Below are 25912 nucleotides of genomic sequence, written 5' to 3' on the forward strand. Positions count from 1 at the left end.
AATGAGTAAAGACAACCTCGATACCTATATGCCTAATAGCACCAAGGCTCCTGCTGGAAATCGTGGAACATAGTCCCGATTGGAAGACCCTAGGCATGTTGGATATGCCCTATCACGACAGAGTAGTAAAGGGTCCATTGATCCGATCTGGTTATTGACACCGAACGACACTAGTACTACCTTGGAAGTCACGACCTTTGGAGCCGAAAAGCCGAAGCAAATCTCGGAGATACTTGATATCAGATGCTCCACTTGGGCGATCTCTATGCCCGGCTACATTTCATTGTCAGGAGTGATAGTACCTTACTACCTGGTCAGTTTATGGATTGTATTCGGGGCACAGTCATTGTCACTCTGCTGCTACGGAGGCCGGGTAGGTAGCCAAAGCAATGCTGGAATCCTTGTCTATGACCGTCTTTTTTCTCGGTTCATCTGTTCCATGAGGCACGAGTTATGGGCTTCATTATATTATGCCCGTGGCTTGCCGGACTGACCTGGAGATTTCGTCATCACTGCTATAGCTTGCACACGTAAGACTCGACTCGACTCTGTATACTTTTGGTGATATTGTCCGAGCCTGAATATGCTGGTGTGAGTCTGTAAACTCCGAAGTATGAGGTTCTGGTGACATAAATACATGGCCTTCCCTGAGAGAACGAAGAACCTTGGCTTAAAACCTTCAGAATCATCCCATTTTATCTATCAACTCCCATCAGTCATCAATAGCAACATCCATAATGTCCAAGGAAGAAGTAGGTCCAATGCTTCATGCACCCGTATAGTACTATAATCCTCATAGACGCCAGATTATCGAGGCCAAGGCCAAGGCTCTCCATGAGCACATCTTCTCCAAGCCAGAGGATACCTACGCCGGCAAGCCCTGGGACCTGGTGAAAGCTATCAACGAGTTTGCGGACGAGAGCCGCATGATGACTTTCAAAAACGCCAAGATCGAAGCTTCCAGGCAGCAAATAGCAAAGATTCAACCATCCCCAAAAACTTTAATTGAATTTGGTGGATATGTTGGAGCATCGGCCATCGCCTGGGGCGCCATTTTGCGAGGGCTTAACACTGCAGATAGTGCAGTTGATGTCAATGTGTACACATTTGAGCTGAGCCCGGTCAACGCCGGTATTGCGCGGAATCTCATTCGGTTAGCTGGCTTGGAGAGCACCGTGCATGTTCTCGAGGGACCAGCTGCAGACTCACTGAGGATATTGTTCAAAGAGGGGAAGTTGAACAAGGGGGGCGTGGATGTAGCCTTTTTCGACCACTGGGAGCAATTCTACCTCCCGGATCTGCAGCTTTGCGAGGATCTAGGCTTATTCAGGAAGGGCTCCAAGGTCATTGCTGATAACACAGATTTCCCAGGTGCTCCTGCCTATCTTGAGTATGTGAAATCTGGTGGAAGGCAGGGCGGGTCTTATCGTTATGAGACTGAGTCGATTAAGACTGCCTCTGACCGTGGTCCAGTAAGTTACCCTGTCTGTACCTGAATATCTGTGTGGTCGTAGGTGCTGATTATGTTCCAGAGCATTGTTGAGGTTAGCAGTGTTGTTAATGGCCAGTGATTGGTTCGTTGCTTGTCTGCTTATGGTCGATTCACCTGTGATTTGTAGACTTTGCTAGTTGAATATATGTACATTTGCGCATTCTAAATGAGATGTGACTCCCTATCAGCTGGTATGGGTATGCAGGTACTGTACACATCTCACACCGGTGTAGTCTCTGCAGTAGGGCAAAATTAAATGGTTACTGATCCTGTAAATGTAGCATACCCCACACCTAGTTAGGGCTCATTTCCAATATGTCAAGCGCGTGACAGATTGAATGCCTTAACTGTTGTGTTGGATCGTCATCTGCGACGTACGCAACGACGACCCGTTGGCTCACTGGTTAGCTATAGTTTGGGATTCTATTGCCCGTCTGTGCCGATTTGTTGCTGCTGACTACCTGTGGAAATGAAATGGCCTCCGCAATATATGAGAGTCGCCAGCCGACGTTCCAAGAATGGGAGGCTGCCACGGGTGTACGGAACAGAGAGGGTTTCAGGAAAACGATAGAAGGACTTCATGAAGCAGCAGCAGATAGTATACCCTGGTTCGGTGCCTGAGGGTGAAGCAAAAATAAGGCGTATAAAAGCAAAAAGTAATGGGGCGAGCCGGGATCGAACCAGCGACCTCACGATCACCATGTGGTGGTTGGGACGAAGTTGAAACTTCAGTCGTGCGCTCTCCCAACTGAGCTATCACCCCATTTGATGAAAGATGTGCTTTCATATTAGCATTATAATGCAGAGTCTTATGCTTACACCTGCTCCACGGACATAGGTTCTTGTATCGATGGCTACCAGATGTAGTATACAAAGGTACATAGCTTGTTACTACGACGCCCTTACTAACTAACTTGACTATATGTAAGCTACTTATCCTTGGTTCGATCAGAGTATGCTCATGGCAGAACCTACTGACCGTCCTGGTAGCGGAGAAAAATATATATCTAAGCTGGAATGAGATTCTACAAAGTGGGCTGGCTCATAACAAATTCAACCGGGCAAGAAGGAATCTGAATGCACGTTAATCTGTCTACCTTACCAGGCCCACGACCCTCGAACCGTAAAGCAGTTTTCGCTTCCAAAGAGTCACGTTGTAAGAAAGCCCAAATGACTTGGTGCTGGAGACAAACCACCCTCAATTACCCTATTTAGGGGATATATATGTCCAAAGCAATAAAGACCACCTGGATAGTAATCCTATGGTTGAGTTTGAGCCCTCCAAATCTCGTCAAATGAAGGTTGGGCGCCTCTGCTTAGATACCGTTTTGGCCAGCTCCTCTAGGAGGCGTGAAAGCAGACTCATCCTCGTGAAGTTTATTCTTTCTGCGGCTGGTAGAAGCAATATATGTATGCAACGGTGATGCCGTTATCACTCGGAAATTTTATCTAGAGGTGGCCAATACCGATAGATGTGATCTCTCTCTATGCATGCTGGGACAGAAAATTGTCTGGTTTTTGTAGTCCGTCTATCACTGAAACCTACAACTCACATGAGACCAGCGGCCATCACACCACCCCTTCCTGCTATTTGCAAACAGGGTCGGTCGCTCCGCTCCGCAGCATAGTCGATCGGGTTAAGTCCCCCCAGGATCTCAATATCTTCATCGCTGTCCCACCTAGACTTCATCTTTACTACATTGTCTCCAGTTGTGGATTCGGCATCAAGAACGGCTACAATGAGAAAACGTGAACCTAGCTCGGCTTGAATTACTGACCCCTGGCTGAGTATGTCTTTCACTGCTTTATCTTCGCTTGCATCACTTGCCCGTATATACTCTAGCAGCTCATGAGAAAATGCGGCCGCTATAGCCATAGGAGGCTCCTGCTAAATTTTATTCTTATGTATATATATCCGCGCAGTTACAGGTTCCCTATCTGACGATACAAGCTCTTCATCAGCCCGGTGCTTCCATCTCAGCGCAAAGAACGTTACCACCAAGGTCCTTATTTACTTTACCTTGGCGATAGAGTAAGGCCTTAATGCACAAATACACTTCGGATGAGTTTATCCATAAGGGTCTTCTCGAGGTAGAAATAAGTTTGAATTTCATGAGAGAGAGGGCTTCCGAGGAGGGAGCTTCATAATTATATAGGGACTCCCAAGGTACTAATATCTGAAGTAGGTTATTATGTTTGCATCGTGGTAAACAGGTCTTAAAAATATATACAGGAATTTTAATGGCTCAGCGCTCCAGAGCCGTAGTACGAGAGTAACTGGGTCTCAGAAATGCTGACCATATGAGGATTCAAGGCTCATGCAGCACTGTCTTGTAGAACCTCCTGTACAGAGAGAGGAAAATACAAAAAAGATATGGGGCGAGCCGGGATCGAACCAGCGACCTCACGATTACCAGATGGTGACTGAGTTGAAACTTCAGTCGTGCGCTCTCCCAACTGAGCTATCACCCCAATTGTTGAAGTTTAGCTTAAAAGTAGTGTATTACAAACCAAAATCGATAGCTGGGCGAAGGCCCTACACTGAGGCAGTTCCACCTCCGCATCCTATCCGCCCATACATTTCAGAGTGATCAGATAAACCATAATGATGCCATAAACACTCCAGAAACCTAATCCCACCATCACCAATTCCCTGAGACCCCTGGTTCACCCAGGCGATGTCGCACAAATAATAGCAATCTGTCACCGAACTCAGATATACCTGTCTACCTAATCCCCACCCACCATGTCCGTCAAGCTCCCTCGACTCACGCAAAACGAACGGGAAATCTGACAACTGATCCAGGGCCGTCTTCTCACTCATCATCATCAATAAAGCCGGTGGTCTAGTCTACCAGCGCGAATTCCAGCCCGGCCTGCGCAAGCTTTCTACAAATGATTATCTCGTCTTAGCTGGTACATTTCACGGGTATGTGTGTTGGATTGAATCCATCCTGCTGGAGATAATCCCCGATCACGCAATTATGTACAACTGGACCGCTGACCATGTGTTGTGCGTAGTGTTCATGCCATTACTCGCACGATAACTCCCAAGCTCCCCCTCTCGACGGCTTCCACGACAGCAACTACCCCGACTTCCTCCAATATCCCCTCAACCCCTGGCACACCCACTCCCACTACTCCGGCATCAGCGTTCACATTCCCCAACCCGGGGATCCCAGCGACGGGTCTCGAAAGCCTTGAAACGGATAAGTTCCGATTGACATGTTTCCAGACGTTGACGGGGACAAAGTTCCTTCTATTCACGGATCCGATGATGGGGAATATCGATGTTGTTATGAAGAAGGTATACGAGCTGTATGCGGACTATGTGATGAAGAACCCGTTCTATCAACTCGAAATGCCGGTCAGGTGTGAGGCGTTCGATCGACATCTGGCGGGGTGGTTGAGGGGGAGGACCTGATCATTCCTTTGATTTCTTCTCTTGATCGTGTTGGAGGCAATAGACTGCTGGAAGGTCGATTTGTGGTGACGTTAATGACGCATTTTGATGACGATTGTCCTGGTTGTAATTACATATTTTCTTTTTCGTGCTTGTTGGTCATGAAACATACGATAGACTTCAATCACATCCTTCCAAAAGCGCATCACCTAGGATCGCTTTCTAGAATACAGGAAAATACGAAAGCACATTGATAAAACGCCGGGTATGCATCAGATTCGTCCTCCAGAAATTATTCAAGCTTCCTTCTCTACGCGGTGTCCATCTTGTCACCGTCATCCTTCTTATCTTTGCTCCCGCTCGATTCACCTGATTGTCCTTCCTCCGGAATGTTATCCAGGTTGGCTTTCCGTTCTTGCTCCTCTCGCTCCCGCTTTTCCTTTTCTTGCCGGTTCTTCTCTTCTTCCAGGGACAAGCGTAGGGCGAACGCCAATTCGGGATCGTTCTCTGCGGCATCTTCGAATCCAAAATCACCGGTTTCACCACCTGCACCTGCATCGCCTGCTCCAGCACCATCACCGCCCAGAATGGGCGTCATTTGAAGCTCCTCGCTCAACAGGTTCGGACCAGGAGGGATGATGGCCAGGTGTGAGCCGTCGCCACCCTTGACGTTCTCGACGAACGCCTCCAGCTTCTTGGTTTGATCGGATTCGAGGTCTCCGAAGGCGATAACATCGATAGATACGTTGACTTTCTTCATCTTCTTAGCCAGCTTAATCAATGACTTCTCATCTTCTTCGATAGGAGAGCACGAGAACACGATGATGCGTTGGCGTTGGGACTTCTCGGAACGATGTTTCAAAGCAAGCTGTAGCAGAGCGTATGGTTAGTATCCTTATCGCCAAAGACCCCGCTGTCAAAGTTCATAGAGTAAAGACATACACCGGCCACTTGTATACTGGAGCTAAGGTGGGTAGTGCCATGGATCTTAGTGCGGTGCAGACCGGCCAGGATAGCACCAAAGTCGGAGGTGAACGTCGACAGAACCTCAGGACCCTTTCCACCCATGCTCATAAGTCCGACGGCTGACTGGGGATGTACGCGCATCTTGGCGGTGTGAATGACGCTGACGGCGTCGATCTGTGCTTGCCATCTTGTCGAGCTGGAAGCTGTTAGCAATGAAACAACGGGTTGACCGAAGAGCGGCCCTTACGTATAGTCCCCATTCCTACTGCTTTCGCTATTATCCACGCTGCAGATGAGTTAGTTGGGTTGTACGGAGCTAGAGCGTTGAACGGGAGATGACGAACATGATCATGGTTGCTTCGAGCGACGACATCTTGGCGGCGGTCTATCGGAATTCAATAGATTTATAATAGAAGGGAATGAAAGAGAGAGAATAAGATAGAGTTAATGAAGCTCTCCTCGATCTTGAAGAGGTCTGCGGGGCAGTAGAAGATGGGGTAACAAGACGATGATGATGGCGGTGATGGGGGGAGGAGAGTTGGAGCTCGAGAACGAGAGATCAATGTCACACTGCCCGCCCCATCGGGACTAACCACAAATTAAGTCAGCGGTTGTTTATCCCCCATAAAACAAGCGCATACTTGCTTTCCTTCCACTCCCACCTCAACGCACGCCACCTCTTCGCTCTCTGACAACTCCACCCAACACAAAAATACTGCATTTCTCTACCATAATTAGCGACTTCCTCGTCCGCACTCTCGAACCCTCAGAATTGAATCAGCTACTCCACTATCATGGCTTCCCTTACGTCCAAGCGGAAGTCTCGCGACGACGACGCGTACCCCGTCGATGAAGTTAGAACGCCTACCGGCAGTCCTCCTAAAAAGAGGCTCCGGGTAACCCGAAACCAAAAACAGGCACTTATTGATAATCTGCAGCTGGAGAGTACGTTTTTAATATGTACCATTCCCCGATTGCCGATATTGACATATCATAGTCACCGAGCGGGCTCGTAAACTTCGCGCGCAGTATGCGCTCCAAGCAAATGATCTCCGGGCTCGGATTGAAAGACGCATTAATCGGATCCCCATCGCCCTCCGGAAGGTGAACATGGGCGAGTTGTTGGAAAAGCACAATGCCGCCCTCCGGGCGCAGCAAGAGAATACCTCACCGAGGAAGTTCATTAGCCCGATTAAAGGGTCACGTTTTGCAGCTATCTCGGCCAAGCCTGCAATGCGGAAGGCTTCTGCTGCAAGCCCGAGTCCGCGCAGGACGAAGAGACAGAGGTACGCAGACATTGCGATATTCCGGACGAGCTTTTTACTAACCTGATAATCTAGCCACGAAGGTCTCTACTCCGATAAGGAGAATGCCCCTGCTGCAGGAGAACAGCTTGATGTACTCAAAAACCCGAAGAGACGCGCTAAGCCCGGCGCTGCTGCCGGTACTTCGCGGGTTGTCTCCCAAGAAGTCAGAGGGGCAGACTTCAGAATTCTCTCTCCGAAATCATCAAACTCTAGGACATATCCACAATCACCGCTTCGCGCGTCCCCTGAAAAACCTCAGAATTCATCTTACCTCTCGCGGCCGATGCCATCACTAAAACCTTCAAGTCCGCTAAAGGCGGCGCCAGCTAGCCTGGCCGGATCCCTGGAAAGTGCGCGCCTTCGTACCACAAAGGGCACCCCGTCTGCAGCAACAGCAAGCAGACCCGCTTCGCAAGCATCCAGGAGACCAGCAAGTCGGGCCACTACGGCATCTAAGACGACGACACGGTCACCCTTGCCACGACCAGCCACCCGTCAGCTTGAGCGCAGAGGCAGTGTCTCGTCCTCCACATCATCTGGTACAACCGTCACCAAGCCGACGCGAACGGGTGCAAACGCAAGGAAAGTGACAGCCGCATCAACCGCTAGCTCCACAGCTAAGAAGGCCGTCGCAAATAGCCAAGCAACTTCCGCAACTGCCAAACGTAGCACCGCGTCAGCTACCAGGAAAACCGCCGCCCCCGCAGGAGGTGAAGCTCCGACAGCGGGACGAAGGGTCCTGCGCAAACGCGCTTAAATGCTCTATATTTCCCCCTTTCAGAAAGGGACCTATCACCTATAGTCTTTTGACATTCCCTGGAATCTGCCATGAGAGTTCATTACGGAAACAGGTGTGAACTCTGATGCTTTGGAGTTGGAGCGGGTGTATTGGCGTTTTCTACCTTGCCTTGCATAATTGGGTCTAGAGAATTGGTTGGCTTCGTAGTGGGTTCTTGTTGCTGCTTTATAGGCACGGTTAAAATAGGTTGAACTCCTTTTATTGACGAGTTCTTTAGATTAAGGGTTATATCATTGGAGTTTGGTATTATCGTCCTCCGGCTAGTTGGATGTGATTTCGTGAATTGAGCTTTGTTAGCACGTATCCCGTGCTGGTCATGATTGAATTATTTTGCAGCCGCAAGAATGTGTACTCTGATCTTTCAGAACGAAGTTACACAAGGACCGCTAAATTGGATTTATGAATATTCAGGATTAAGAATGAAGGTGGAAATAGAAGAATTCCCGTCATTTCACAACTGTATGTAATCTAAACATCTCATGGAATTATGGATGTAATTGGACCAAACACAGACAATTCGGGATATCAGCGCAAGTAGGCTGAATAAGTAAGATGCAAGTGAGCAAGTCAAAGGTAGAAAAGAAAACTCAGCACAGGTATCTCTGCAGCCATTCTGAATTGGCTGGAAAACGAAACAAACCAAACAATATTCTCACAACACTGTGATGAGAAAAGAAACGAAACACCAGAGTAGAACGGATCAGAATGGAAAGAAAACACTCAAAAGGTCGAGCACATTTCACGCTAGGTTTCAGCTGGAATGCAATGAGATCAGGGATAGGGACGCTCCGGTACCAAAATGTGTGTAGTAAGCAATGATAGACAAGACACTCTGGACAACCAATAGGTTCCCCAAGGACAACAAGATGCAAAGAGGTAAGAGTCAGGCCCACCATTATAATGATGATATTGCACTTTTAGGCAGTGAATAGGCAAGAAAGGGTAGAGGTGAGGGCATCTAGCGGAAGTGATAGCCAGCAAGCGTGGGGCTGTTTGGCTTAGGTCTTGAGAATTATTGCGATGCGAGACACGAAGGATATATGTAAAAGAAAAAGAACCCAACCCTGTCAAAAATTAAAGAACGCTGAACGGCCCAATGATACACCAACAGTACTCAGAGCACCAAGAAGTAGGGAAAACGAGGATTGATCGATATACGTCCTTGAAGCAAGTGACAGTAGCATAATTATCAACTGGCAACTCCCATCGGCCCTGCTCCCGGGCGAGCTCTATAGGGCAGCTGTTGAGGTTGGGCATCTGGTTGTACCGGATTCTGTTGACTGCCATTGCTGATGCTGCGCTCACGGTTATCGCTTGTCGCCACCGGCACTAATTCTGCATGTGGGATACCACTAGCCGAATGGGCATGACCGGGAGGACCTTGTACGTGACGTACAGAGCCTTGCAACTGTGTCGCTGCATCTTGGGATGGATCCGTCTCGATACGAGCAGACGTCGGGATGTTTGCTCCCCGATTTTGATTCGTAATAGTGAATGTTTCGCCGCCATTGACTGGCCTCTGGGAAAAGCTCCCGCGCGCGATATCTCCATAGCGTTTCAGGATCTCCTTTGTGGTGACTTCGGAATTCTCTTTGAAAAAGTTGGTGTCCGTGAGAACCGACTGCAGATCCTCAGGAATCTGGATCATCCGGAATTAGTATCTGTGACACACCGAGAACGTGCTGTAAACAACCTACCTCGCACATAGTATCATTGTATGTGATAAGCGCATTGATAGCCTCAATTGCTAGGAAGCTCTCATCAACGGTGCCGTTCTTAGTATTCGGGTACAGAATGTTAGGGGCCATCACAGTGGCAAGATTGTGGATGTCCATTTTGCTGCCTGACTCCTCATCGACGTGCGAGAAAGATGACGTCCAATTCAAGAAGGCAAATAGAACTTCCATTGTATCTCGGTGAGCTTTGGGAAGCAGGCAACAGGCAAGGTGAAGAACCCGCTTTTGCTTCTCTGGATCCGATAGTTCTGTAATATACGTCAGAATATTATCCATTGTGGGGGGAGAATTGCAAGGGGGAAAACTCACTTTGTGCCACTACAAATAGGCGGTGCAGCTTGAAGGTTAAGAGCGGGTCAGGCATCTCGCGGAGGAATTTCTTCAAGAGGGCTGCGATTTGCACAGGGTTTTCCTTTGTCAAATCCACCTGCTCGTACTTGTTGTCGATCAGGTCAGACAGCTCTTTGAGCCTTCTAATGTTGCCATTTTTTCGGAAAACACCCTCCACAGACATATCCATTTGTCTCATGGCGGACACGGCATCGTCAACTAGAGCAGGAACGCGAAGCGCGCCTGGCCCGACACCATGACTAGACTCTGTGCCCTCTTTTTCAACAAGGAAATCTAGATTGACACCGAAAACGCCTTTCTTCTTCCCGCCTTTCTTGGCTTCCTTATTGAAGGCACGGCCGAAGATATTCCAGATTGTTGGCTTACGGGACTCAATAAAGGAAAGGAGTTCCTCCAAAGTGAAATGCCCGTCCAATAAAGGCTCCATAGACAGTACCGCAACGTGGCGCACGATAAAATACTCCAACGCAGATAGTTCTGAGAAGTACTTCTTGGCCCTTCCACCTTGTTCCATGAGATGCCGCTCCAAACCAGCCCCGGACACACCGCGTTGATGGCCATAGTTGTATCTCGGAAGAGGTTCGGTGGTCCCGACAAGCCTGGTCCCTGCATGCTTGTATGCGTTGGGGCGTTGCTCTTTAGCCTGTTCGGCAGCAACGATCCTTGGAATGTCATCCAAAGTGAGAGCGTCCTGGTTGCCAAATGTCAGCTCAGTCACCGTCTCGCCGTTTGCGTCTTTTTCTTCTACAATTTGGAATCCGTGACCACGAGGATCTGTGCCTTCACCGCCTGATGAACCTGGCCTTACGCTTCGTCCTTCTGGCCCATCGATGATTCGTGACGCCCGTGCTTTTTTGTAAGTCGTTGATAGAGTGCGCTCGTTTCGGATCGACCTTAGACGTCGCATTTCACCAACAGTTTGTTCAAGGGAAGATTCTTCGGTACCCTCTTTACTCGCATGCGAGTATGACTTCGACCTGGTCGTTGACCTACGCAATTCGCCTCCAGGAGTAGATTGGCTGTCACTCCCATCATGCGACTTTAGATTGGCGTCATCTGAAATTGATTAGTAAACTGAATTATGAAGAGAAATTTCCCATTAGCAACATACCTGATGCTGGAATAGTACCTCCAGCTCGCAGGACAGTAAGGAGCCGTGCAAGAGCGACCTGCAGCAAGAAGACAAACTGCTGGAGTTTAGTCACTCGTGTGAACCCTCCTTGTGTCTCATGCGCAAAGCCATTTTCAGATGCGCAACTGTTACAGAAAGCGCGCTTATCCTTAGGGTTCCACAACGCATCCTGAGGTATAGCAGTTAAATCTTTCTGGCAAGTTGTACAAGTCAAGTGAGGTTGCTTTATATGCCACCTGTTATCTCCAAGCTTGATGCACTCGTCATCTATGGGCTCCTTGCATGCAGCACAGCAGTCGGAGAGTTGATCAGCAAGGACTTCGACATTAGCCATTAAGTCTGCTGTAGTCACTTCTTCTTCAAGAGGCCGAAGTGCCTCAAGATCCCCAAGATGATCTAAGAACTGATGCAGGCCTTCTGGCGTCTCCTTCTCCCTCTCTAGCTTAAGAGCACCCTGCAAACCAATACGGATGAGGAGCTTCAAATAATGGGCAAGACCTGTCACTAAAGACAGAAGCTCCTGAGTGACACCAAGTTTTCGAACGCCGGTCTCCTGAGTCTTCGATAACAATGCAAAGAAAGCGACGATCTTCTTGCACAGAAGTTTTGCTTCACGACCATAGGCGAGGTCTACATAACGAGATTAGTTCCACAATATCATGAATTGACACTCACGGTAATATACCACTCACCTTTCATGCCTTGCGCTTTGATGTTTGCTGCAAGTTGGTCGATCGCGGAGAAAAGAACATCGACATGTGCAATAAACTTTTTCGCAACAAGAACTCCGTCCACATAAGTACCATTACTGACATGAAGAAGCATATCTGAGATGCAGGCTGCTGATGATTCCTCGAAACTTGAGAGGATGCTCCATATTTTGTACACTTTTTCTTCCATCACATCCTCTTCCTCCCGCACTTGGTTGCGTTGCTCGTCAGTAGCATCGGCTTCTACCTCAGGATATTCCAGTGGCTGGCCAGTTGGAGCTAAACGAACATTCCAAAACTTGTGAATCATATAACATTCGGGGTGCCAGTGCTGATTTTGGCCATTACGGAAAATCTCCACGAACTGTTTGAGGATTGATGTGTGGCAACCGTGACACCGCTGTGCGAACTGAGTCGAGTAATGGAAGTGACAGTATACCTTGCCTTCATGCTCATAGTAAGAGTCTTGCGCGCCGAAGACTGTCGGACAAACAGAGCAGGTAAAATGCTCAATGTGATATTTTCGATCCAAGGCCGTTATATACGAGCCTCGCAGGGCACCACCGCATTCATGACAGAGGAGGTCCAATCGCCGAAAATAGTCTGTTTCACATAGAGGGTACTGCCCACTCCCATCTTCCGCATCAACGGGAAAGAACTTGGAAGCTACGATTTGGCCACAATCCTACGCCGTGATATATTAGTCACGAAAACAGAATACATGGAAGAGTAGCGGCAGAAACTCACTTCACATTTGAAGCACTCCAGGTGGTAGGTCGAAAGTAATGCCCGCACAAACTGACCTGTGAGGGGCTCACCACACTTTTTACAAATTCTTGACGAGCCACCTGGTGACTTTGTAACTGGTCGAGCGCTAGGGCGTGTTCGATCACGCGGAGTTGATCGGTCCCAATAGCCAGCTGCATCGCGCGGAGTTGAGGGGTCCCTTGGGCTGGAATTGCTTGACTCGTATCTTCGACCTATACGGCCATCGGGGTTTTGGGCTCCATCCACAGGACTGTTTCCGGATGCACTCCAACCCCCGGCTATTGCACGCGGAGAGTCGAATGGAATACTGTTATCCGCCGGCGATGTAGGGGTTTGCATCTGGTTACCTCCACCATAGCCACTGGTATTCAACGTGGGGCGGACAGCCCCGTTGCCCGGCACGAGGCTATCCGGCAAAGGAACGTCGCCGGGAGGCATGTCCGTATGAAACTACGCCGTTCCGCAGTTGTTGGCAAAGAATCTGCAAGTAATTTAGGATATTGGGCGTTTCAATGCGTGAAAGGGTCGCGTTTGTGGTTGCCGCCGAGATCAGAGAGAATTGGTTTATCGTGACAAGGGACTGGAGCGGGAATAAACAGAGTTATTCGGGAGATTGCAGAAATGGGTAGTTAAGAACAAGTCATGAAGGGATTATCGCATCTTTGACAGGAGTAATAGTATAGGTCAGACAACGGTGAGATTTCTTTCACGGGGATCTTTAAGGTTGTTTGGGGGGCCTTCCGTAACGACTCACCTCACGCCATGTAGATGAAACTTGCGGGGAACTTCTAGTGGTGACTCGAGGAATCGGAATGGGAGCGCGTGATCGACCTGATAAATATATCCTTCCACAATACCACCGGCCTATGCAGCAGCGTATTTAAAATCGAGACGTTTAGAAGCGCAGGCGCCCGTGTTGAGGGCGGCGAGATTGAAAACGTTGAAGCTCAAAGTGAGACCAACAAGCGGCGGAGTAGTAGACTGGCCGGAATCACAACCATTCCTGGTTCCCTGCAAACACCAACAGAGGGTCGATAAGTCCAAGCCCTGGGAAACTCAGAACACGGAGGGGGGCGGAAGATAGTGAACTACAGATTCCAGTACTGCAAAACAAGAGAGTGATAAGGAGAGAGGGTTATAGGAGATTAGGAGATCGCGTGTTTGACAAAGTGGGTGTCTTGTCCTGCTGGTAGTTGGCGCTGTGCCCCCCTATGCTTCATGTTGCTGGTTACCCGCTAGGGTCTGTCACGTGAAATACGCTCACCGCCTGGACTACCGCCTGTAGTCTGTGTATCAATTACTGTACAAGGTATCTACATATGACAGGGCGCCTGATTACTACGTCCACGGTAACAATACAACAGGAGATACTGGATGGGAATACTGCTAAGAAGATAGGACCACCAAAATAGGCATGAAAAGACACGACAGTGGGAGCAAAGGAAGAAGGAAAAAGGGAAGAAAAGTCGAGTAAGAGTGAAGTAACCTAACCTGATACTTGGACAGAGTAGATATTGTATTATTTTGATTAGTGCGGCAGGTAATTCTAGCTCCCCAAAAAAAAAGGAAAGTAGAAAAACTCTTCATCAGAACATTGCATGAGTAAGGGTATAAAGGAAACAAGGTCACTGATACACTAGCCCTATCTTTGACCCCTTATTTATTCTCTTTTGCGGGGCAGCCAGCGGGTTACCTGTTTTGGTATTTCTGAAACTAGTCATGACCCCATACAATGACAGTCGGAGTAAGTATGTTGCCAAGTGGAGTTGCTGTCAGCTTGGGACCCTTGACATTGTCTAAAGTATGCAACTAACTAGAGCCACCTTCCAGGTTGGCATGAGAACAATTGTTCAAGATCATATATACTGTGTGTTCAATTGTGATACATTTCAAGCTGTATAGTTTCTTTAGAACCAGGATAGTATTATATATTTTTTCCTGGGCTTACTTTTTTTGTTTTGTTTTAGTTTTGCTTTTTGGGGAGCGTTCTTCGAAGATGTCATACTCTGTATGAAGAGCAGGGGTGACTGTTTTGTCAAGCTAGTCTTGTTTAGGAATGTTGGAATGAATGCCCCCCTAAATCCTCAGGGGTCCAGATAGTGACCAAGTCTTTAAATAGAAATTAGGTTGTACCCTAGACTTTTAGGACAGATATGATAAAGAGTTGTAGAGAGCTGGCTGCTGTAGACAGCTACCTAATGCCTACACCAGAAGAATAGGGTATTTAACGGAGTCAGTGGCGTCGCCTAGCAATGCTCCGTCAACATGTGGTTAAGGAGAAATATGCCGCGCTATCAGGGGATCTCGGTTGTTTGGCCCATCAACAATTGATCTACACGCACAAAGAAGGCGGTGAGGGTGGATTTGTGCGGAGCTAAGATACAGTACGGAGTACAAGTCCTTCATAGTGTGAAACTGAAATACCGAAAACTCTGTATGCCTGTATGTGCATATGTAACTCCGTACAGCAACATCATAAGCCACTCCACACTTGTCCGCAAAAGAAAGAAAAGTACTAGGCGCCTTGACTTTGCTTTTCTCTTTTTCCTTTATGAACAGAGCTATTCTCTCTTTCTTACAATAAAACAAGGGATATTTTGAAAAATATATAGTATCTATTGACCGTTTTACTCACAGGCTTGCAGTATCTGTGTCGAACACTTGCTGTGCATGGACTATATCATTTTCTTGTAGACAAATAGCGACAAAGAAGCGGTATTCCAACGCAACCTCAAAGACTCATATAGGAGAGCGTAGTCTTAACAGAGATGCTTGCTATGTTAGTCTCTATACTATCATACTACATCACTGTGAATGGTATACTTACAGCTTGTTTGTACCTGCCATCAGTTGTTAGCTTCATATAAATTCCTTGACAGACAATGGATGCTGGGCAATAACCAAAATGTTTTACAAGCCTGGAAAAAGAAAATAATGGACTTGTATGCTCTATTCACGCACCCGATAACTGTTCACACAGTCTCCCGCCCACACTGAGAAGGCACCTGTCGTTCCCCGCGCTGCCTTGGGCTGGACCATCAATGATCATTATAAGATCATACATACGCCTGTCTTCCTCCGTCATCTGCTTCCAACCTAAACGCTCTGCTCAATTTCATATCTATTGATCAACCCCGCTGATGAGAGCTCGACTGTCTACTGTTTCTATGACAGAATGTCCGATCAAGCGCTCCTTCGTATTACAAGGGTACATTGACTCTTTTATTCTATCCACAGGTGTCCTGTAAAGTCCTCTTCAACTGACGAGAGCTCTCTTCCGGAGAGATACTAGGAAATCAAGCAGATACAACAAGGCGCAGACTTATGTAAGACTTCATTCATACCGTCCGGGGAAGAATTCCATTGTTTCACTAAGCTTACAATTATCTGTTCGGCTCGGATTCTAAGCTCTGGCTGTGACTTACGATGATTCTGACATCCGAACTGTCCGCGCCCTCATTCTCGGACCGCCAGAGACCCCTTACCAGTTCGGTTTCTTCGAGGTTCGTATTCGCTGCCCTCCACATAATAATACAACAAAACCGCAAGCCTATGTCCACTGACTGGTGAGAAACTGCCCTAGTTTATGATCACATTTGGAAAGGGTAAGGAATCTGTCCCGTGAGAGGAACACAAGAGCACTTGCTTAAAGGACTCACCACGGCTGCTCCAGACTATCCTGCAACGCCCCCTAGTGTCCGAGCTTTGACTACAAATAAAGGACGGTGCCGGTTCAATCCTAATATATATGCTTCGGGCAAAGTCTGCTTGTGAGTACAAAACCTGAAAGGACAAGCATGCTCATTTACTGATAAAATTCAGGTCAATCCTGGGGTAAGTCGTTTCAAAAGCCTACAGAGTAGCTATAGCTGACTGGTTTGGCGTAGCACTTGGCGCGGGGAACCTGGAGAGGAGTGGTCATCTGCACAAGGCCTGGAGTCTATCTTGATCTCCATTCAAAGTCTGCTGTCTAACAACCCCTATGAGAATGAACCTGGGTACAATAAGGCGCACAGTGACACAGCACAGGATAATGAGTGGAAGGTATCCTACGTAGAGAAGGTGATGACTTACCCCTCGATCTGCCCGAGGACATGCTAACAGAGCTTTCTTTGTATGCCAAGATTCGCCATGAAAACCTCAGAATTGCAGTCATTGAGCCTTTGGAGTTGTCTTTGGGTATCTTGCCAAATGGAAGTGCAAAGATAATTGCAGAACGAGCATCTGAGGGCGATGAAGCTGACGAAGAAGATCAAAAACTGAGCGAAAATGACAAACCTGTTGTTGATAAATTCGCAGACCTTCGCAAAAGACGATTCTTATGGTATTTCGGTTCCTACATCCAAACGATTGATACTGCGGACTCGGATATCTCTCGGAAACGCAGATTCCAGAGAATGCCTTTCGAAAGTCAGGGCAATACTATGGATGGTCACTTCGATTACCCCGAATTAAGACGGCGGATGGTTTTGCTCAGAGAGAAAATCATTTGTGAGACACACAATTGGTTGTTCGAGGGAATTGGTGTCAAGGAACAAGACCTGGGCATCGCATCAAATCTGCAGCGCCAGTATGAACATATCGTTGAGGATCTCAAGCGTCAGAGAAATTTCGCTGTTGATCTTGAGCTTGTCGACACGAGTCCTTTCCTTTGGGCATTTACATACTTCGGTCGGCCTATGAGCCACTTGGACGGTGGTATCTTCAAGTTTAAGATCTACATCAGCCCACGTTTCCCAGAAGAACAGCCTCGCGTCTTTGTGGAGACGCCCATATTTCATATTCGCGTCTCCCGAGAAGGAGTCCTCTGCTATTTCCCACGTAGAACAGATGAAATGCGTTATCATATCGAAGCGATTGTGGCGGCACTCGAAGAAGAATCCCCGCCATATGATCCACGGACTACAGTTCATCCTGAAGCGACCAAGCTTTTCTGGGGAAGCCCTGAAGATCGCAAGAGATATCACAGGGCATTGCGGCGATCTGTTGAAAAAAGCGCCGAGTGAGTTTCCAGCTACCACTAAAACCATGATGTTCTCAAGTCCTGATATCATAATTTAGGGAAACGTTCACATGAGAACTCCCCCTTTATTGTCGACGCTTATCCACTCTTCACCTGAGCATTGAATGGTCCATAAGCGCTGGCGATGGTCCCGGTTAATTCCAGATGATTTAATAATTATTTTAACAGATTATTGTCAGTCTGCGCCTGTTGTTTCTTGACTGCACATCCAGGCTCATGACTGTAAGATTTCGCATACAACGGAGCGTATCTCACTCGGTGTTAAGCGCAATGGCTTCTAACATTTCCTGGTTGGGACCATTTCTAGACTAAGAATCAAGATAATGCTATGTTATGGATTGATGCGATCGATGCAGTCATCAAGTAGGCGGTTTAAGTAATAAATAAGAGACAATTGCTTTGTAGATGTCGTTATCAGATGGAATGAGTCAAGGTGGGTTTAGTATACTATTGCCCTTGTGCAATGCTGGTAACCAAAAGATGAAGGCGATGTGGCTTCTCGAGTGGGGCCCGGGAGATTTTAGCTCAGCCCCAGACATTTTCTCCGTAGAGCGGAGCGGAACCCAGTTAAATTATCATCCCCCCCCGAACTTAAGATCAACACTTTCGTCTTCGCCCTTCAGTCTCTATCGCTCATCTCCACCCATCTACCGTCTCCAGTCGCTCAAGTCAACCAGCAACGCACCAAAATGTCTAACAAGCGTCCCACTATGCAATTAGGCACGGTTTTGGTGGTTGGTGGCTGTGGATTCGTGGGCTGGCACATTGTCAATCACTTGCTCAATTTCCCTTCGGAAACCGATGCCAGTGTCGCTCTCCCCAGGCCCGAAGATGATCCTCGATTCGATTACCCCCCGCTGGCCGGCCGATATCCGGCATGCGTGGCGAAGGTTGCGGTAGTCGACTTGCGAACCTCCAACAATCGGTTGCCCGGTGCCGAGTATTACGATGGCGATATCACGTCGGCAGAGTCCATGTTAGAGGTCTTTCGCAAAGTTAAGCCGGATGTTGTTATCCACACTGCCACACCAAACGTCCTAGAAGGGAACAAGCCGTTGCTGCGCAAAGTGAATGTGGACGGAACAAAGACATTACTGGAGGTCGCGGGCGGCGATCGCGGAGATTGGGGTGGCAAGTGCAAAGCTTTCGTGTACACAAGCTCGAGCTCAGTGGTACACGATACCCAAAGCGATCTGATCAATGTGGACGAGGAGTGGCCATACATTAGAGGGGATAGGCAGTTGGAGTACTACTCGGAGACCAAGGTAGGTGGTGCCGACTCCATTTCTGTCTAGTCAACATTTGCTCACGAGAATTTGCAGGCGGACGCAGAAGAACTCGTTTTAAAGTACAACCGAACCTCACCCTCTGGTATGGTGACCTGTGCTGTTCGTCCAGCCGGTATTTATGGAGAGAAGGACACCACATTTACCTACAAGGTTCTGGAACACTCGTCCAAGGCCTCGCCAGCTGTTCTTCGAATGCAGTTGGGCGATAACAACAATTTGTTCGATTTTACTTACGTTGGAAATATTGCGCATGCCCACTTACTCGCTGCGTTCCGCTTGCTTGCCACCAAGACCCGTATTGAATCTAAACAAAGTGAACCGTTAGACCATGAGCGAGTTGATGGAGAGGCTTTCAACATTACTAATGATTCTCCGGTCTATTTCTGGGATATGACGCGTGCTGCATGGGCTCTGACCGGCAAGGTAGTCGAGCCCAATCAAGTGTGGGAACTCCCCGAGGCGCTCCTCGGCCCTATTGGCGGCATCGCGGAGACAGTGCTGGGTATTTTTGGCAAAACGCCGCGGTTGACCAGGCGGATAGTCCGGTATTCATGCATGACTCGTTACTATTCGTGTGACAAGGCCAAGTCGCGCCTAGGATACACTCCCATTGTTCCAGTTGATGAGGGTCTGGCCCGTGCAGTCGGATATGTGGTAGAACAAGAGCGGCAGGAGGGTCAGAAGAAGGGACAGTAATGGAGATACTGGAGAAATAATGCAATCGAAGACGTGTGGAGGATGCACACAGTGGCATGATGTAATATAGGTAATTCTGGAATTGTCACCTGGTTTCTTTCTATCAAGCATATACCTTAATGAACATGGATATAGGTAGTCCTTTGGATAAAAATATACTCTATATTCGAATCTTGCGCAGATTAGCCACAACAATGACAGTGAACTGAGGGTACACCGGGATTTGTGGGTATACTAAGCTTGCTTTATATTCCATTGTTTTTATAATCTTAATCGGGGTTACCTCTACCAAGCTTCCCAGGACGAACCATGCTGAAAGCAATTATAGGAACTGAAAGAGGTACGTAGCGTACATAGTTACCACATGGATTGGTTGTATGTGACGCTTGAGAGCTGTGAAAATGACGCTCTTTTCGTAGACGACACCCAACGCTTGTTTATCAAAGGCTGATGCGCTGTTTTATTCCCTTCCAAGAATCCCAGTGTTTCATGTATGTCATCAATTGACAACATGCATCCTGGCTAAATCGCACCTGATCATGATCTTTAAAATCAGCCGTGTCTTGTCGCCCTTTCCCTTTCCGCCCTCATTTCCTCTTCTCTTCCAAAGGCATGCACAAGAAACACATATTTACTAGACAACACACATGTTTTTTTTTTAGACAACAGCAGGAGTATTGACTGATCTATACACGTTGAGAACAATACCATGGAATATCCCGCAATGTTCAACCTAAACTCTCCCTACGTGTTTTGTCGAATACTTCTGGTTTTGATCTGGCTAATTGGCCTGCCAGCGTCGATTGCAGACGAACAATTAACCGGCAGCAAGGAAGGAATTCCTGGAATCGACGCTTCCTTCGACTATGTTGTGGTGGGCGGTGGTAACGCTGGCGTGACTCTGGCGGCGCGCCTGGCTGAACAGAGCTTCAGTGTTGCTTTGGTTGAAGCCGGAGACTTCTATGAAATCAAATACCCCCCAGCGAAAGTCCCTGGGGCTGTCGGCATTGGTGTTGGAACCGATCCAATGGCCATTCGAACGACTATTGACTGGGGTTTTCTGGTCAATACTGGACCAGGTGCAAACTCTCGGACTGTTCACTATGAGAAAGCCAGATGTATTGGAGGAGCGTATGTCCCACTAGTGAGCCTCTGGTTATAGATTGGCTGACTTAATTTATCATTACATAGAACGGCAAGCAATTTTATGATATACCACAGGTCAGTTGATTCCCATCATCCCCGAGAGAAAGAGCCAAAAATTGACTGGCCCTAGACCGACAATAGGATCGATGAAACTATGGGCTGAGCTTGTTGATGATGAAACTTACATCTTCGACAACGTCTTCCCTCTGTTCAAGAAGACGATTAACTTCACCGCACCCAATGAGGAGCTTCGTTCTGCAAACGCCACCGTGAGCTATCGGGAGGATGCTTACGATAGAGAAGGCCAACCCGTTGACTTGACTTATCCTCATGCTGCCTCGTCATTTTCTAGCTGGCTCCAACTTGGGCTGGAATCGGTAGGGGTTCGAGTAACCTCCGAGTTCAACAGTGGGTCTTTGTTAGGTTCCTTTTATTGTCCGTTCACTATACGACCCGACGATCAGATTCGAAGCAGCTCGGAATCTGCATTTTTTAGGTCACCATCGTCTTCGAGATACTTACGAACCTTGACGTTATACAAGAACACAATGGGCAAAAAGATTCTGTTTGATCAAAAGCGAGCAACAGGGGTTGAGGTTGCTACTGCAGGCTCGAAGTATATTCTCCGCGCGACCCACGAGGTCATCATATCATCAGGTGCCTTTCAGAGCCCTCAGCTACTCATGGTTTCTGGGATTGGTCCGGCCAATGTCCTCCAAGAGCACGAAATCGATGTTATTGTAGATCTACCAGGAGTCGGCCAAAATTTGTGGGACCAGCCCTTCTCTGGACCGACGTACCCAGTGGCTGTGGAGACATTCAATAAGCTGGCTACAGATTTACAATATCTTATAAGTCAGATAAGGGAGTTTAAAACATCTCATACTGGAGCGTTGACCAATCATGGATTCGACTACGTCGGTTTCGAAAAGCTCCCAGGTAACTCGCGGACCGGGTTCACTGAACATACGGAGAATGACCTTTCTTGGTTCCCAGAAGACTGGCCAGAGATCGAGGTATGTTTCCTATTCGCCCCTGCACTTTACAAGATCGGAGGATGCTTATTTTCTGGATCTGATATAATAGTATATCGCTGTGCCACTTTTCGCTGGCAACTTTTCCGATCCCATTACTATGCAACCGCAAGATGGGAGGCAATATGCGACCATTCTGTCTACACTAATGACCCCAACATCTCGTGGGAACGTTACTATAATCTCAGCTGATACGGAAGACCTTCCCGTGATCAACGGTAACTGGCTTACTACAGAAACAGATCAGCAAGTTCTAGTTGCAGCATATAAAAGAGCCCGTGACATGTTCCGCAGTGAAGCCATGGCACCCGTCGTCGTCGGAGAGGAATACTTCCCAGGAAAAGAGTATCAAAGCGATCGTGAAATCCTTGAGGTCATCCGGGATACAGTCATGGCTCCGTGGCACGCGTCCTGCACATGCAAGATGGGGACGCGTTCTGATCGCATGGCGGTCCTTGATAGCCGAGCGAGGGTGTTTGGAGTTGAGAGATTGAGGGTGGTCGATGCTAGTGCCTTTCCATTTCTTCCTCCTGGTCATCCACAATCGGTTGTTTGTATGTTCGGTGCCGTCCTTGTCTGTTTGTAGAATTTGCTGACCCTCGAACTGCAGACATGCTTGCAGAGAAGATAGCCTCGGATATTATAGGCTCTAGAGACGATGGACTTTATAACGAGATGGGGCTGAATTTGTGATACGGGATAGCACGTGTGCTTAACTCCTGGGACTGAGTAGAAGAGCTTGACACCGTGACGGGATGTGGTTAAATTGAATGAGCTCAGCGATTGCTCTCAGGTGCTCTATTTCTATTTCATCAGTGGTAGTGTTATGTGGCACACAAACGAATCTTATCATCTTACGATATCAACCGCTGATTGACCTCCATCGTAAACATTCCAGCCCATAAGCTGTATCCACACATGTACTACCCCAGGTCGGCTTCCAACCCTAGCATATACAACCAATCTCACCAATCAGAACCCCAACCCATACCCTGGGCCTTCCTGCAAAGCGAACATGGAGCCATCGAACAAGTGCAACCCATGGTGACTTACGTATGATGTAGGGGGCTGGTCGGGATGAACGCATTGCAACACAAACACAAGAGTATCATACGAACTATGCGAAGCATGCCATCGCATCGACCCGAGTTGTCGACACCTTCGCATCAGGTACCTTGAGCCGAAGATTCTTTCGAGAACCTCATCAGGAAGTGAGGAAACCCCCGACTGGAGCCAAAAGGTAAAAGAAAGTATAATCCATGATTAGTGCTTTGAGGGCTGATTGCCAATCTATCGCGAAGGTTCTACGGTGGAGCCCAGCCCTGTCTGACTTCATTCCCACTGAGCTCGGATGGAAATTCGCTTCATTCCATGGTTGGCCTCGTATGGGAAACCTGCTAATCCTCAAGTGGAGAAGCGAAGTACGTTACCGTACCTTTTCTTTTCTTTTTCTTTTTCTTTTTCTTTTTTTTACTTCATTGCCGACTTTTTGTCTGCGTACGACAGATGATATTGGCGGGGGTGATTCAATAGAGGGGGCAAATAAAAATAAAAATAAAATGATCGGTACTACGATTGTATCCAAGTTGGTCATAGTCGGCCGTCTGGAGCATGCATCCTGCATCATGTATGGCGTGGGTTAAAAAGTGATGTATGTACAAAGTAGGTCTCTACCCGTCAGATGACCCCCAGATTGCCACGTATCGGCGGAAGTGATCCCAAATATGAGTTCATCTCCGCAAACAGTTCAACCCTCATGGATCTCTTAACTTAAATCATTCTGACGAGCTTGTGCTATAGGTGGGAGGGATGAATGGAAACGAATGGATTTGAACTATCGTCTACCACGCCATCCGTCCTCCCCGTCCAAATCCACTCCACTGCGAGTGGATGTTCGAGCTTGTTAAGGGAGTGGATTCTGAAGATCAGACGCAATCGCAGAATGTTGGTTGGATGCCGATCAATTGGGTTTGGCTTCCAGCTGGAAGTGGTGGGGAGTGCTTTTTTTGTCGAAGAACCCAATTGGAGGGTGGATGGAATATGGATGCGAGAAGGAAGGGGAGGGGAAACTGGAACCTGTAGGATGTTCTTTATTTTATTTTATTTTATTTTATTTTATTTTTTTTTTGGGTTTCTATCTTGTCTTTGTCCACCCCTTCCCCGGATTTTCCTTGTGGTCCGGATGATGAGATTGAGAATGTTGATTCGACTGATGAAGACGTCAGGTTGCACAGGGGTGGTTTTGAGTTGACCCACGATGATGAAACAGCTTTCGTTGCTGTTTCTCATATATCGTCATTTCCATACTCAAGACTACTCTACAAGACTGGATTCTACTGTAGTACTTGCATGGTGGAAGAAACGATCATTACCTGAAGGAGGAGGGAGGAGGTTGATGTTTCCGGGTCTTGGGTTAATAAGCAGACGGTAGTTACTCCTGCACTCGGTGATGTCTGTCCTAGATCCATGCATGAGCGATGCGCTGATTTTCAGGATGGAAAAAGATCGAACGAGTCCCTCACCTAGTGGGACTTTTTTTTCTTTTTTTTCTTTTTTTCTTTCTCTTTTCTTTTAATCTTTACCCCGCAAAGGATTCCTCGTCTTATTTTTTGATATGGTCCTGGTGACTGAATGTCTGGGAAAGTTTATTGGCATGCCAAAGGTACAGTACAGTCGAACTGTAAGATTTCCAGAATACCTCAGCTCTCGACCATTATTACCTAAGGGCATGAGAAAAGAAAAAGCTTTGGTCTCCTGATGAGTTACTGCTTTGGTGTTGGGCTCTTTATTCTGACTGGTCAATCTTTCTCCCATCACCCATGACCAAAGTAATATAATTTGACAACAACAACAACAATAACAATAACAATGATACATGTAAGTACTATCCATAAGCATTTGCCGGGTTTCTGGGGCTACCATCTGTATACCACCCCAAAGAGTAAATACTAGGTCGTATTTCCGATATCATAACCATCTGGAACCGTCTGGATTCCTTCCCACCCACATAGAAAAACCTGTCCAATGTACTCCGTAGTACTTACTGTACTGTAGTGTAGTCATTACCCAAAGCATCGGTCTCCAACAACCTGCAGACCCATTCGCTTACCAACGGGCATATGCACAGGGTCAATCTCCTAAGTTCAGTTCACCTGCAGCCTCCTGCCATGTTGGTCTCTCAAGACATTGATTCAGTCAAGTTTTGTGTCGGCAATCCATAACCTTCTTTGTGTGAATTATACCCGAACCCAACTCCTTCCAAAAGAGTCCCAAGAACCGGCGGCGACAGAAGGTCAAGTGAGCAACGATCTTCTGGCACCGGGAGCGGTTCCATGGGACAACGAGACAGCTTCCCGCTGTTTGCATGGGTGGTGACGTCCCCAGTGGCTGCCAGTTCTAATCAAACAATGCAATTTAGTCCAACTACGACCACGCCCATCCATCGCTGGAATGCACCTTCAGCTCTCCCCATTTTTTCTTTTCTGACAAACTTTCCCGGGGGTTTCTAGGCCTTACGGAATTAACGCTCTCCAAAAAGTTTTGAGAATGGTATTTTTTCTCTCTTTCTTTGGGAAAGGCAGAATGATGATGGTTGTACAAGGGGAGAGCCTGGGGTGAATTGTTTTGAATCCATCGTATCTGGCCGACCGTTACAAATGGGTTGACTCTTGGTGGCGTATGGTGGCTGTTGGAGGGGATGTCGTGTGGTTTAGAATGAGGATGAGAATGCGGAATATTTCCTCTTCCTCTCTCTCTCTCTCTCTCTCTCTCTCTCTCTCTCTCTCTCCTTTTCTTCTCCTTTTCTATTTTATTTTAGTTTTTTCTTTCCCTCAGTGTCATATATGATGATAACTGTAGGAGTTATGATTTTCTAATTTTAAGGAGGGGGGAAGTTGGTTACTGGGTGACCAGATTTGATGACGGGGGGGGGGGGAAGACTGAATAATTAAACTACTCGGCTAACCCTTCAAATAATAAATAATCGAATCATGGGTGGTCTCCGAGAAACGAGCCGTTGTCGAAGACTCGATGCAGAAGGGGAACGAATCATGGGTTAGGG

The 25912-nt window shown here is 47.6% G+C and overlaps 9 protein-coding genes and 2 non-coding genes across 11 annotated transcripts; 7 read left to right on the top strand and 4 right to left on the bottom strand.

Moving 5' to 3' along the window:
* Positions 1 to 576: 576 nt before the first annotated feature.
* BDV37DRAFT_253718 (putative O-methyltransferase) lies at positions 577 to 2181 on the top strand. The gene has a single exon (XM_032082567.1). The coding sequence runs from the start codon at positions 927 to 929 to the stop codon at positions 1494 to 1496; it is 570 nt and encodes a 189-aa protein (XP_031939288.1). The 5' UTR covers positions 577 to 926; the 3' UTR covers positions 1497 to 2181.
* BDV37DRAFT_t155 lies at positions 2153 to 2255 on the bottom strand. The gene has a single exon. It is a non-coding gene; the product is annotated as a tRNA-Phe (tRNA).
* A 1612-nt stretch (positions 2256 to 3867) lies between these two features.
* BDV37DRAFT_t154 lies at positions 3868 to 3964 on the bottom strand. Its single transcript has one exon. It is a non-coding gene; the product is annotated as a tRNA-Phe (tRNA).
* A 157-nt stretch (positions 3965 to 4121) lies between these two features.
* BDV37DRAFT_168304 (trafficking protein particle complex subunit 4) lies at positions 4122 to 5061 on the top strand. The gene is made up of 3 exons (XM_032079303.1): positions 4122 to 4240; positions 4299 to 4421; positions 4514 to 5061. Coding segments are annotated over exons 1-3 (528 nt in total). The 5' UTR covers positions 4122 to 4238; the 3' UTR covers positions 4917 to 5061.
* A 144-nt stretch (positions 5062 to 5205) lies between these two features.
* BDV37DRAFT_285229 (proteasome regulatory particle base subunit RPN10) lies at positions 5206 to 6234 on the bottom strand (the record flags this gene model as incomplete). Its single annotated transcript, XM_032087669.1, has 4 exons — positions 5206 to 5763; positions 5838 to 6057; positions 6109 to 6147; positions 6206 to 6234. 4 exons carry the CDS (start codon positions 6232 to 6234, stop codon positions 5206 to 5208), a joined length of 846 nt encoding a protein of 281 aa, XP_031939290.1.
* A 284-nt stretch (positions 6235 to 6518) lies between these two features.
* BDV37DRAFT_168363 (uncharacterized protein) lies at positions 6519 to 8382 on the top strand. Its single transcript, XM_032079304.1, has 3 exons — positions 6519 to 6806; positions 6859 to 7147; positions 7202 to 8382. The coding sequence occupies exons 1-3, from the start codon at positions 6656 to 6658 to the stop codon at positions 7923 to 7925; spliced, it is 1164 nt and encodes a 387-aa protein (XP_031939291.1). The 5' UTR covers positions 6519 to 6655; the 3' UTR covers positions 7926 to 8382.
* Positions 8383 to 9009: 627 nt separating this feature from the next.
* Positions 9010 to 13102, bottom strand: BDV37DRAFT_295734 (GTPase-activating protein LRG1; the record flags this gene model as incomplete). The annotated part of the gene is made up of 6 exons (XM_032089961.1): positions 9010 to 9606; positions 9665 to 9951; positions 10013 to 11110; positions 11166 to 11816; positions 11879 to 12581; positions 12644 to 13102. The coding sequence occupies 6 exons, from the start codon at positions 13100 to 13102 to the stop codon at positions 9157 to 9159; spliced, it is 3648 nt and encodes a 1215-aa protein (XP_031939292.1). The 3' UTR covers positions 9010 to 9156.
* Positions 13103 to 16250: 3148 nt separating this feature from the next.
* BDV37DRAFT_295736 (ubiquitin-conjugating enzyme E2) lies at positions 16251 to 17670 on the top strand (the record flags this gene model as incomplete). Its single annotated transcript, XM_032089962.1, has 4 exons — positions 16251 to 16269; positions 16338 to 16434; positions 16552 to 16708; positions 16756 to 17670. The coding sequence occupies 4 exons, from the start codon at positions 16251 to 16253 to the stop codon at positions 17668 to 17670; spliced, it is 1188 nt and encodes a 395-aa protein (XP_031939293.1).
* Positions 17671 to 18279: 609 nt separating this feature from the next.
* Positions 18280 to 19845, top strand: BDV37DRAFT_253732 (C-3 sterol dehydrogenase/C-4 decarboxylase). Its single transcript, XM_032082568.1, has 2 exons — positions 18280 to 18952; positions 19010 to 19845. The coding sequence occupies exons 1-2, from the start codon at positions 18377 to 18379 to the stop codon at positions 19670 to 19672; spliced, it is 1239 nt and encodes a 412-aa protein (XP_031939294.1). The 5' UTR covers positions 18280 to 18376; the 3' UTR covers positions 19673 to 19845.
* A 432-nt stretch (positions 19846 to 20277) lies between these two features.
* On the top strand, positions 20278 to 23253 carry BDV37DRAFT_295738 (GMC family oxidoreductase; the record flags this gene model as incomplete). The annotated part of the gene is made up of 5 exons (XM_032089963.1): positions 20278 to 20803; positions 20864 to 20893; positions 20949 to 21834; positions 21905 to 22406; positions 23168 to 23253. The coding sequence occupies exons 1-5, from the start codon at positions 20382 to 20384 to the stop codon at positions 23251 to 23253; spliced, it is 1926 nt and encodes a 641-aa protein (XP_031939295.1). The 5' UTR covers positions 20278 to 20381.
* Positions 23254 to 25446: 2193 nt separating this feature from the next.
* BDV37DRAFT_168402 (uncharacterized protein) lies at positions 25447 to 25776 on the top strand. Its single transcript, XM_032079305.1, has one exon. The coding sequence runs from the start codon at positions 25531 to 25533 to the stop codon at positions 25696 to 25698; it is 168 nt and encodes a 55-aa protein (XP_031939296.1). The 5' UTR covers positions 25447 to 25530; the 3' UTR covers positions 25699 to 25776.
* Positions 25777 to 25912: the final 136 nt, after the last annotated feature.

The sequence above is a fragment of the Aspergillus pseudonomiae genome (genome assembly GCF_009193645.1).
Source record: "Aspergillus pseudonomiae strain CBS 119388 unplaced genomic scaffold BDV37scaffold_57, whole genome shotgun sequence".
NCBI lineage: Eukaryota > Fungi > Ascomycota > Eurotiomycetes > Eurotiales > Aspergillaceae > Aspergillus > Aspergillus pseudonomiae.

Bases quoted from the DNA above. Each gene is read 5' to 3' on its own strand.
- BDV37DRAFT_253718 (XM_032082567.1), top strand. From the start codon at position 927: ATGATGACTTTCAAAAACGCCAAGATCGAAGCTTCCAGGCAGCAAATA.
- BDV37DRAFT_168304 (XM_032079303.1), top strand. The intron at 4,422-4,513 runs GTATGTGTGTTG...TGTTGTGCGTAG, and splicing joins TTAGCTGGTACATTTCACGG to TGTTCATGCCATTACTCGCA.
- BDV37DRAFT_168363 (XM_032079304.1), top strand. From the start codon at position 6,656: ATGGCTTCCCTTACGTCCAAGCGGAAGTCTCGCGACGACGACGCGTAC. The intron at 6,807-6,858 runs GTACGTTTTTAA...GACATATCATAG, and splicing joins TGATAATCTGCAGCTGGAGA to TCACCGAGCGGGCTCGTAAA. The intron at 7,148-7,201 runs GTACGCAGACAT...CTGATAATCTAG, and splicing joins CGCAGGACGAAGAGACAGAG to CCACGAAGGTCTCTACTCCG.
- BDV37DRAFT_253732 (XM_032082568.1), top strand. From the start codon at position 18,377: ATGTCTAACAAGCGTCCCACTATGCAATTAGGCACGGTTTTGGTGGTT. The intron at 18,953-19,009 runs GTAGGTGGTGCC...GAGAATTTGCAG, and splicing joins AGTACTACTCGGAGACCAAG to GCGGACGCAGAAGAACTCGT.
- BDV37DRAFT_168402 (XM_032079305.1), top strand. From the start codon at position 25,531: ATGGTGGCTGTTGGAGGGGATGTCGTGTGGTTTAGAATGAGGATGAGA.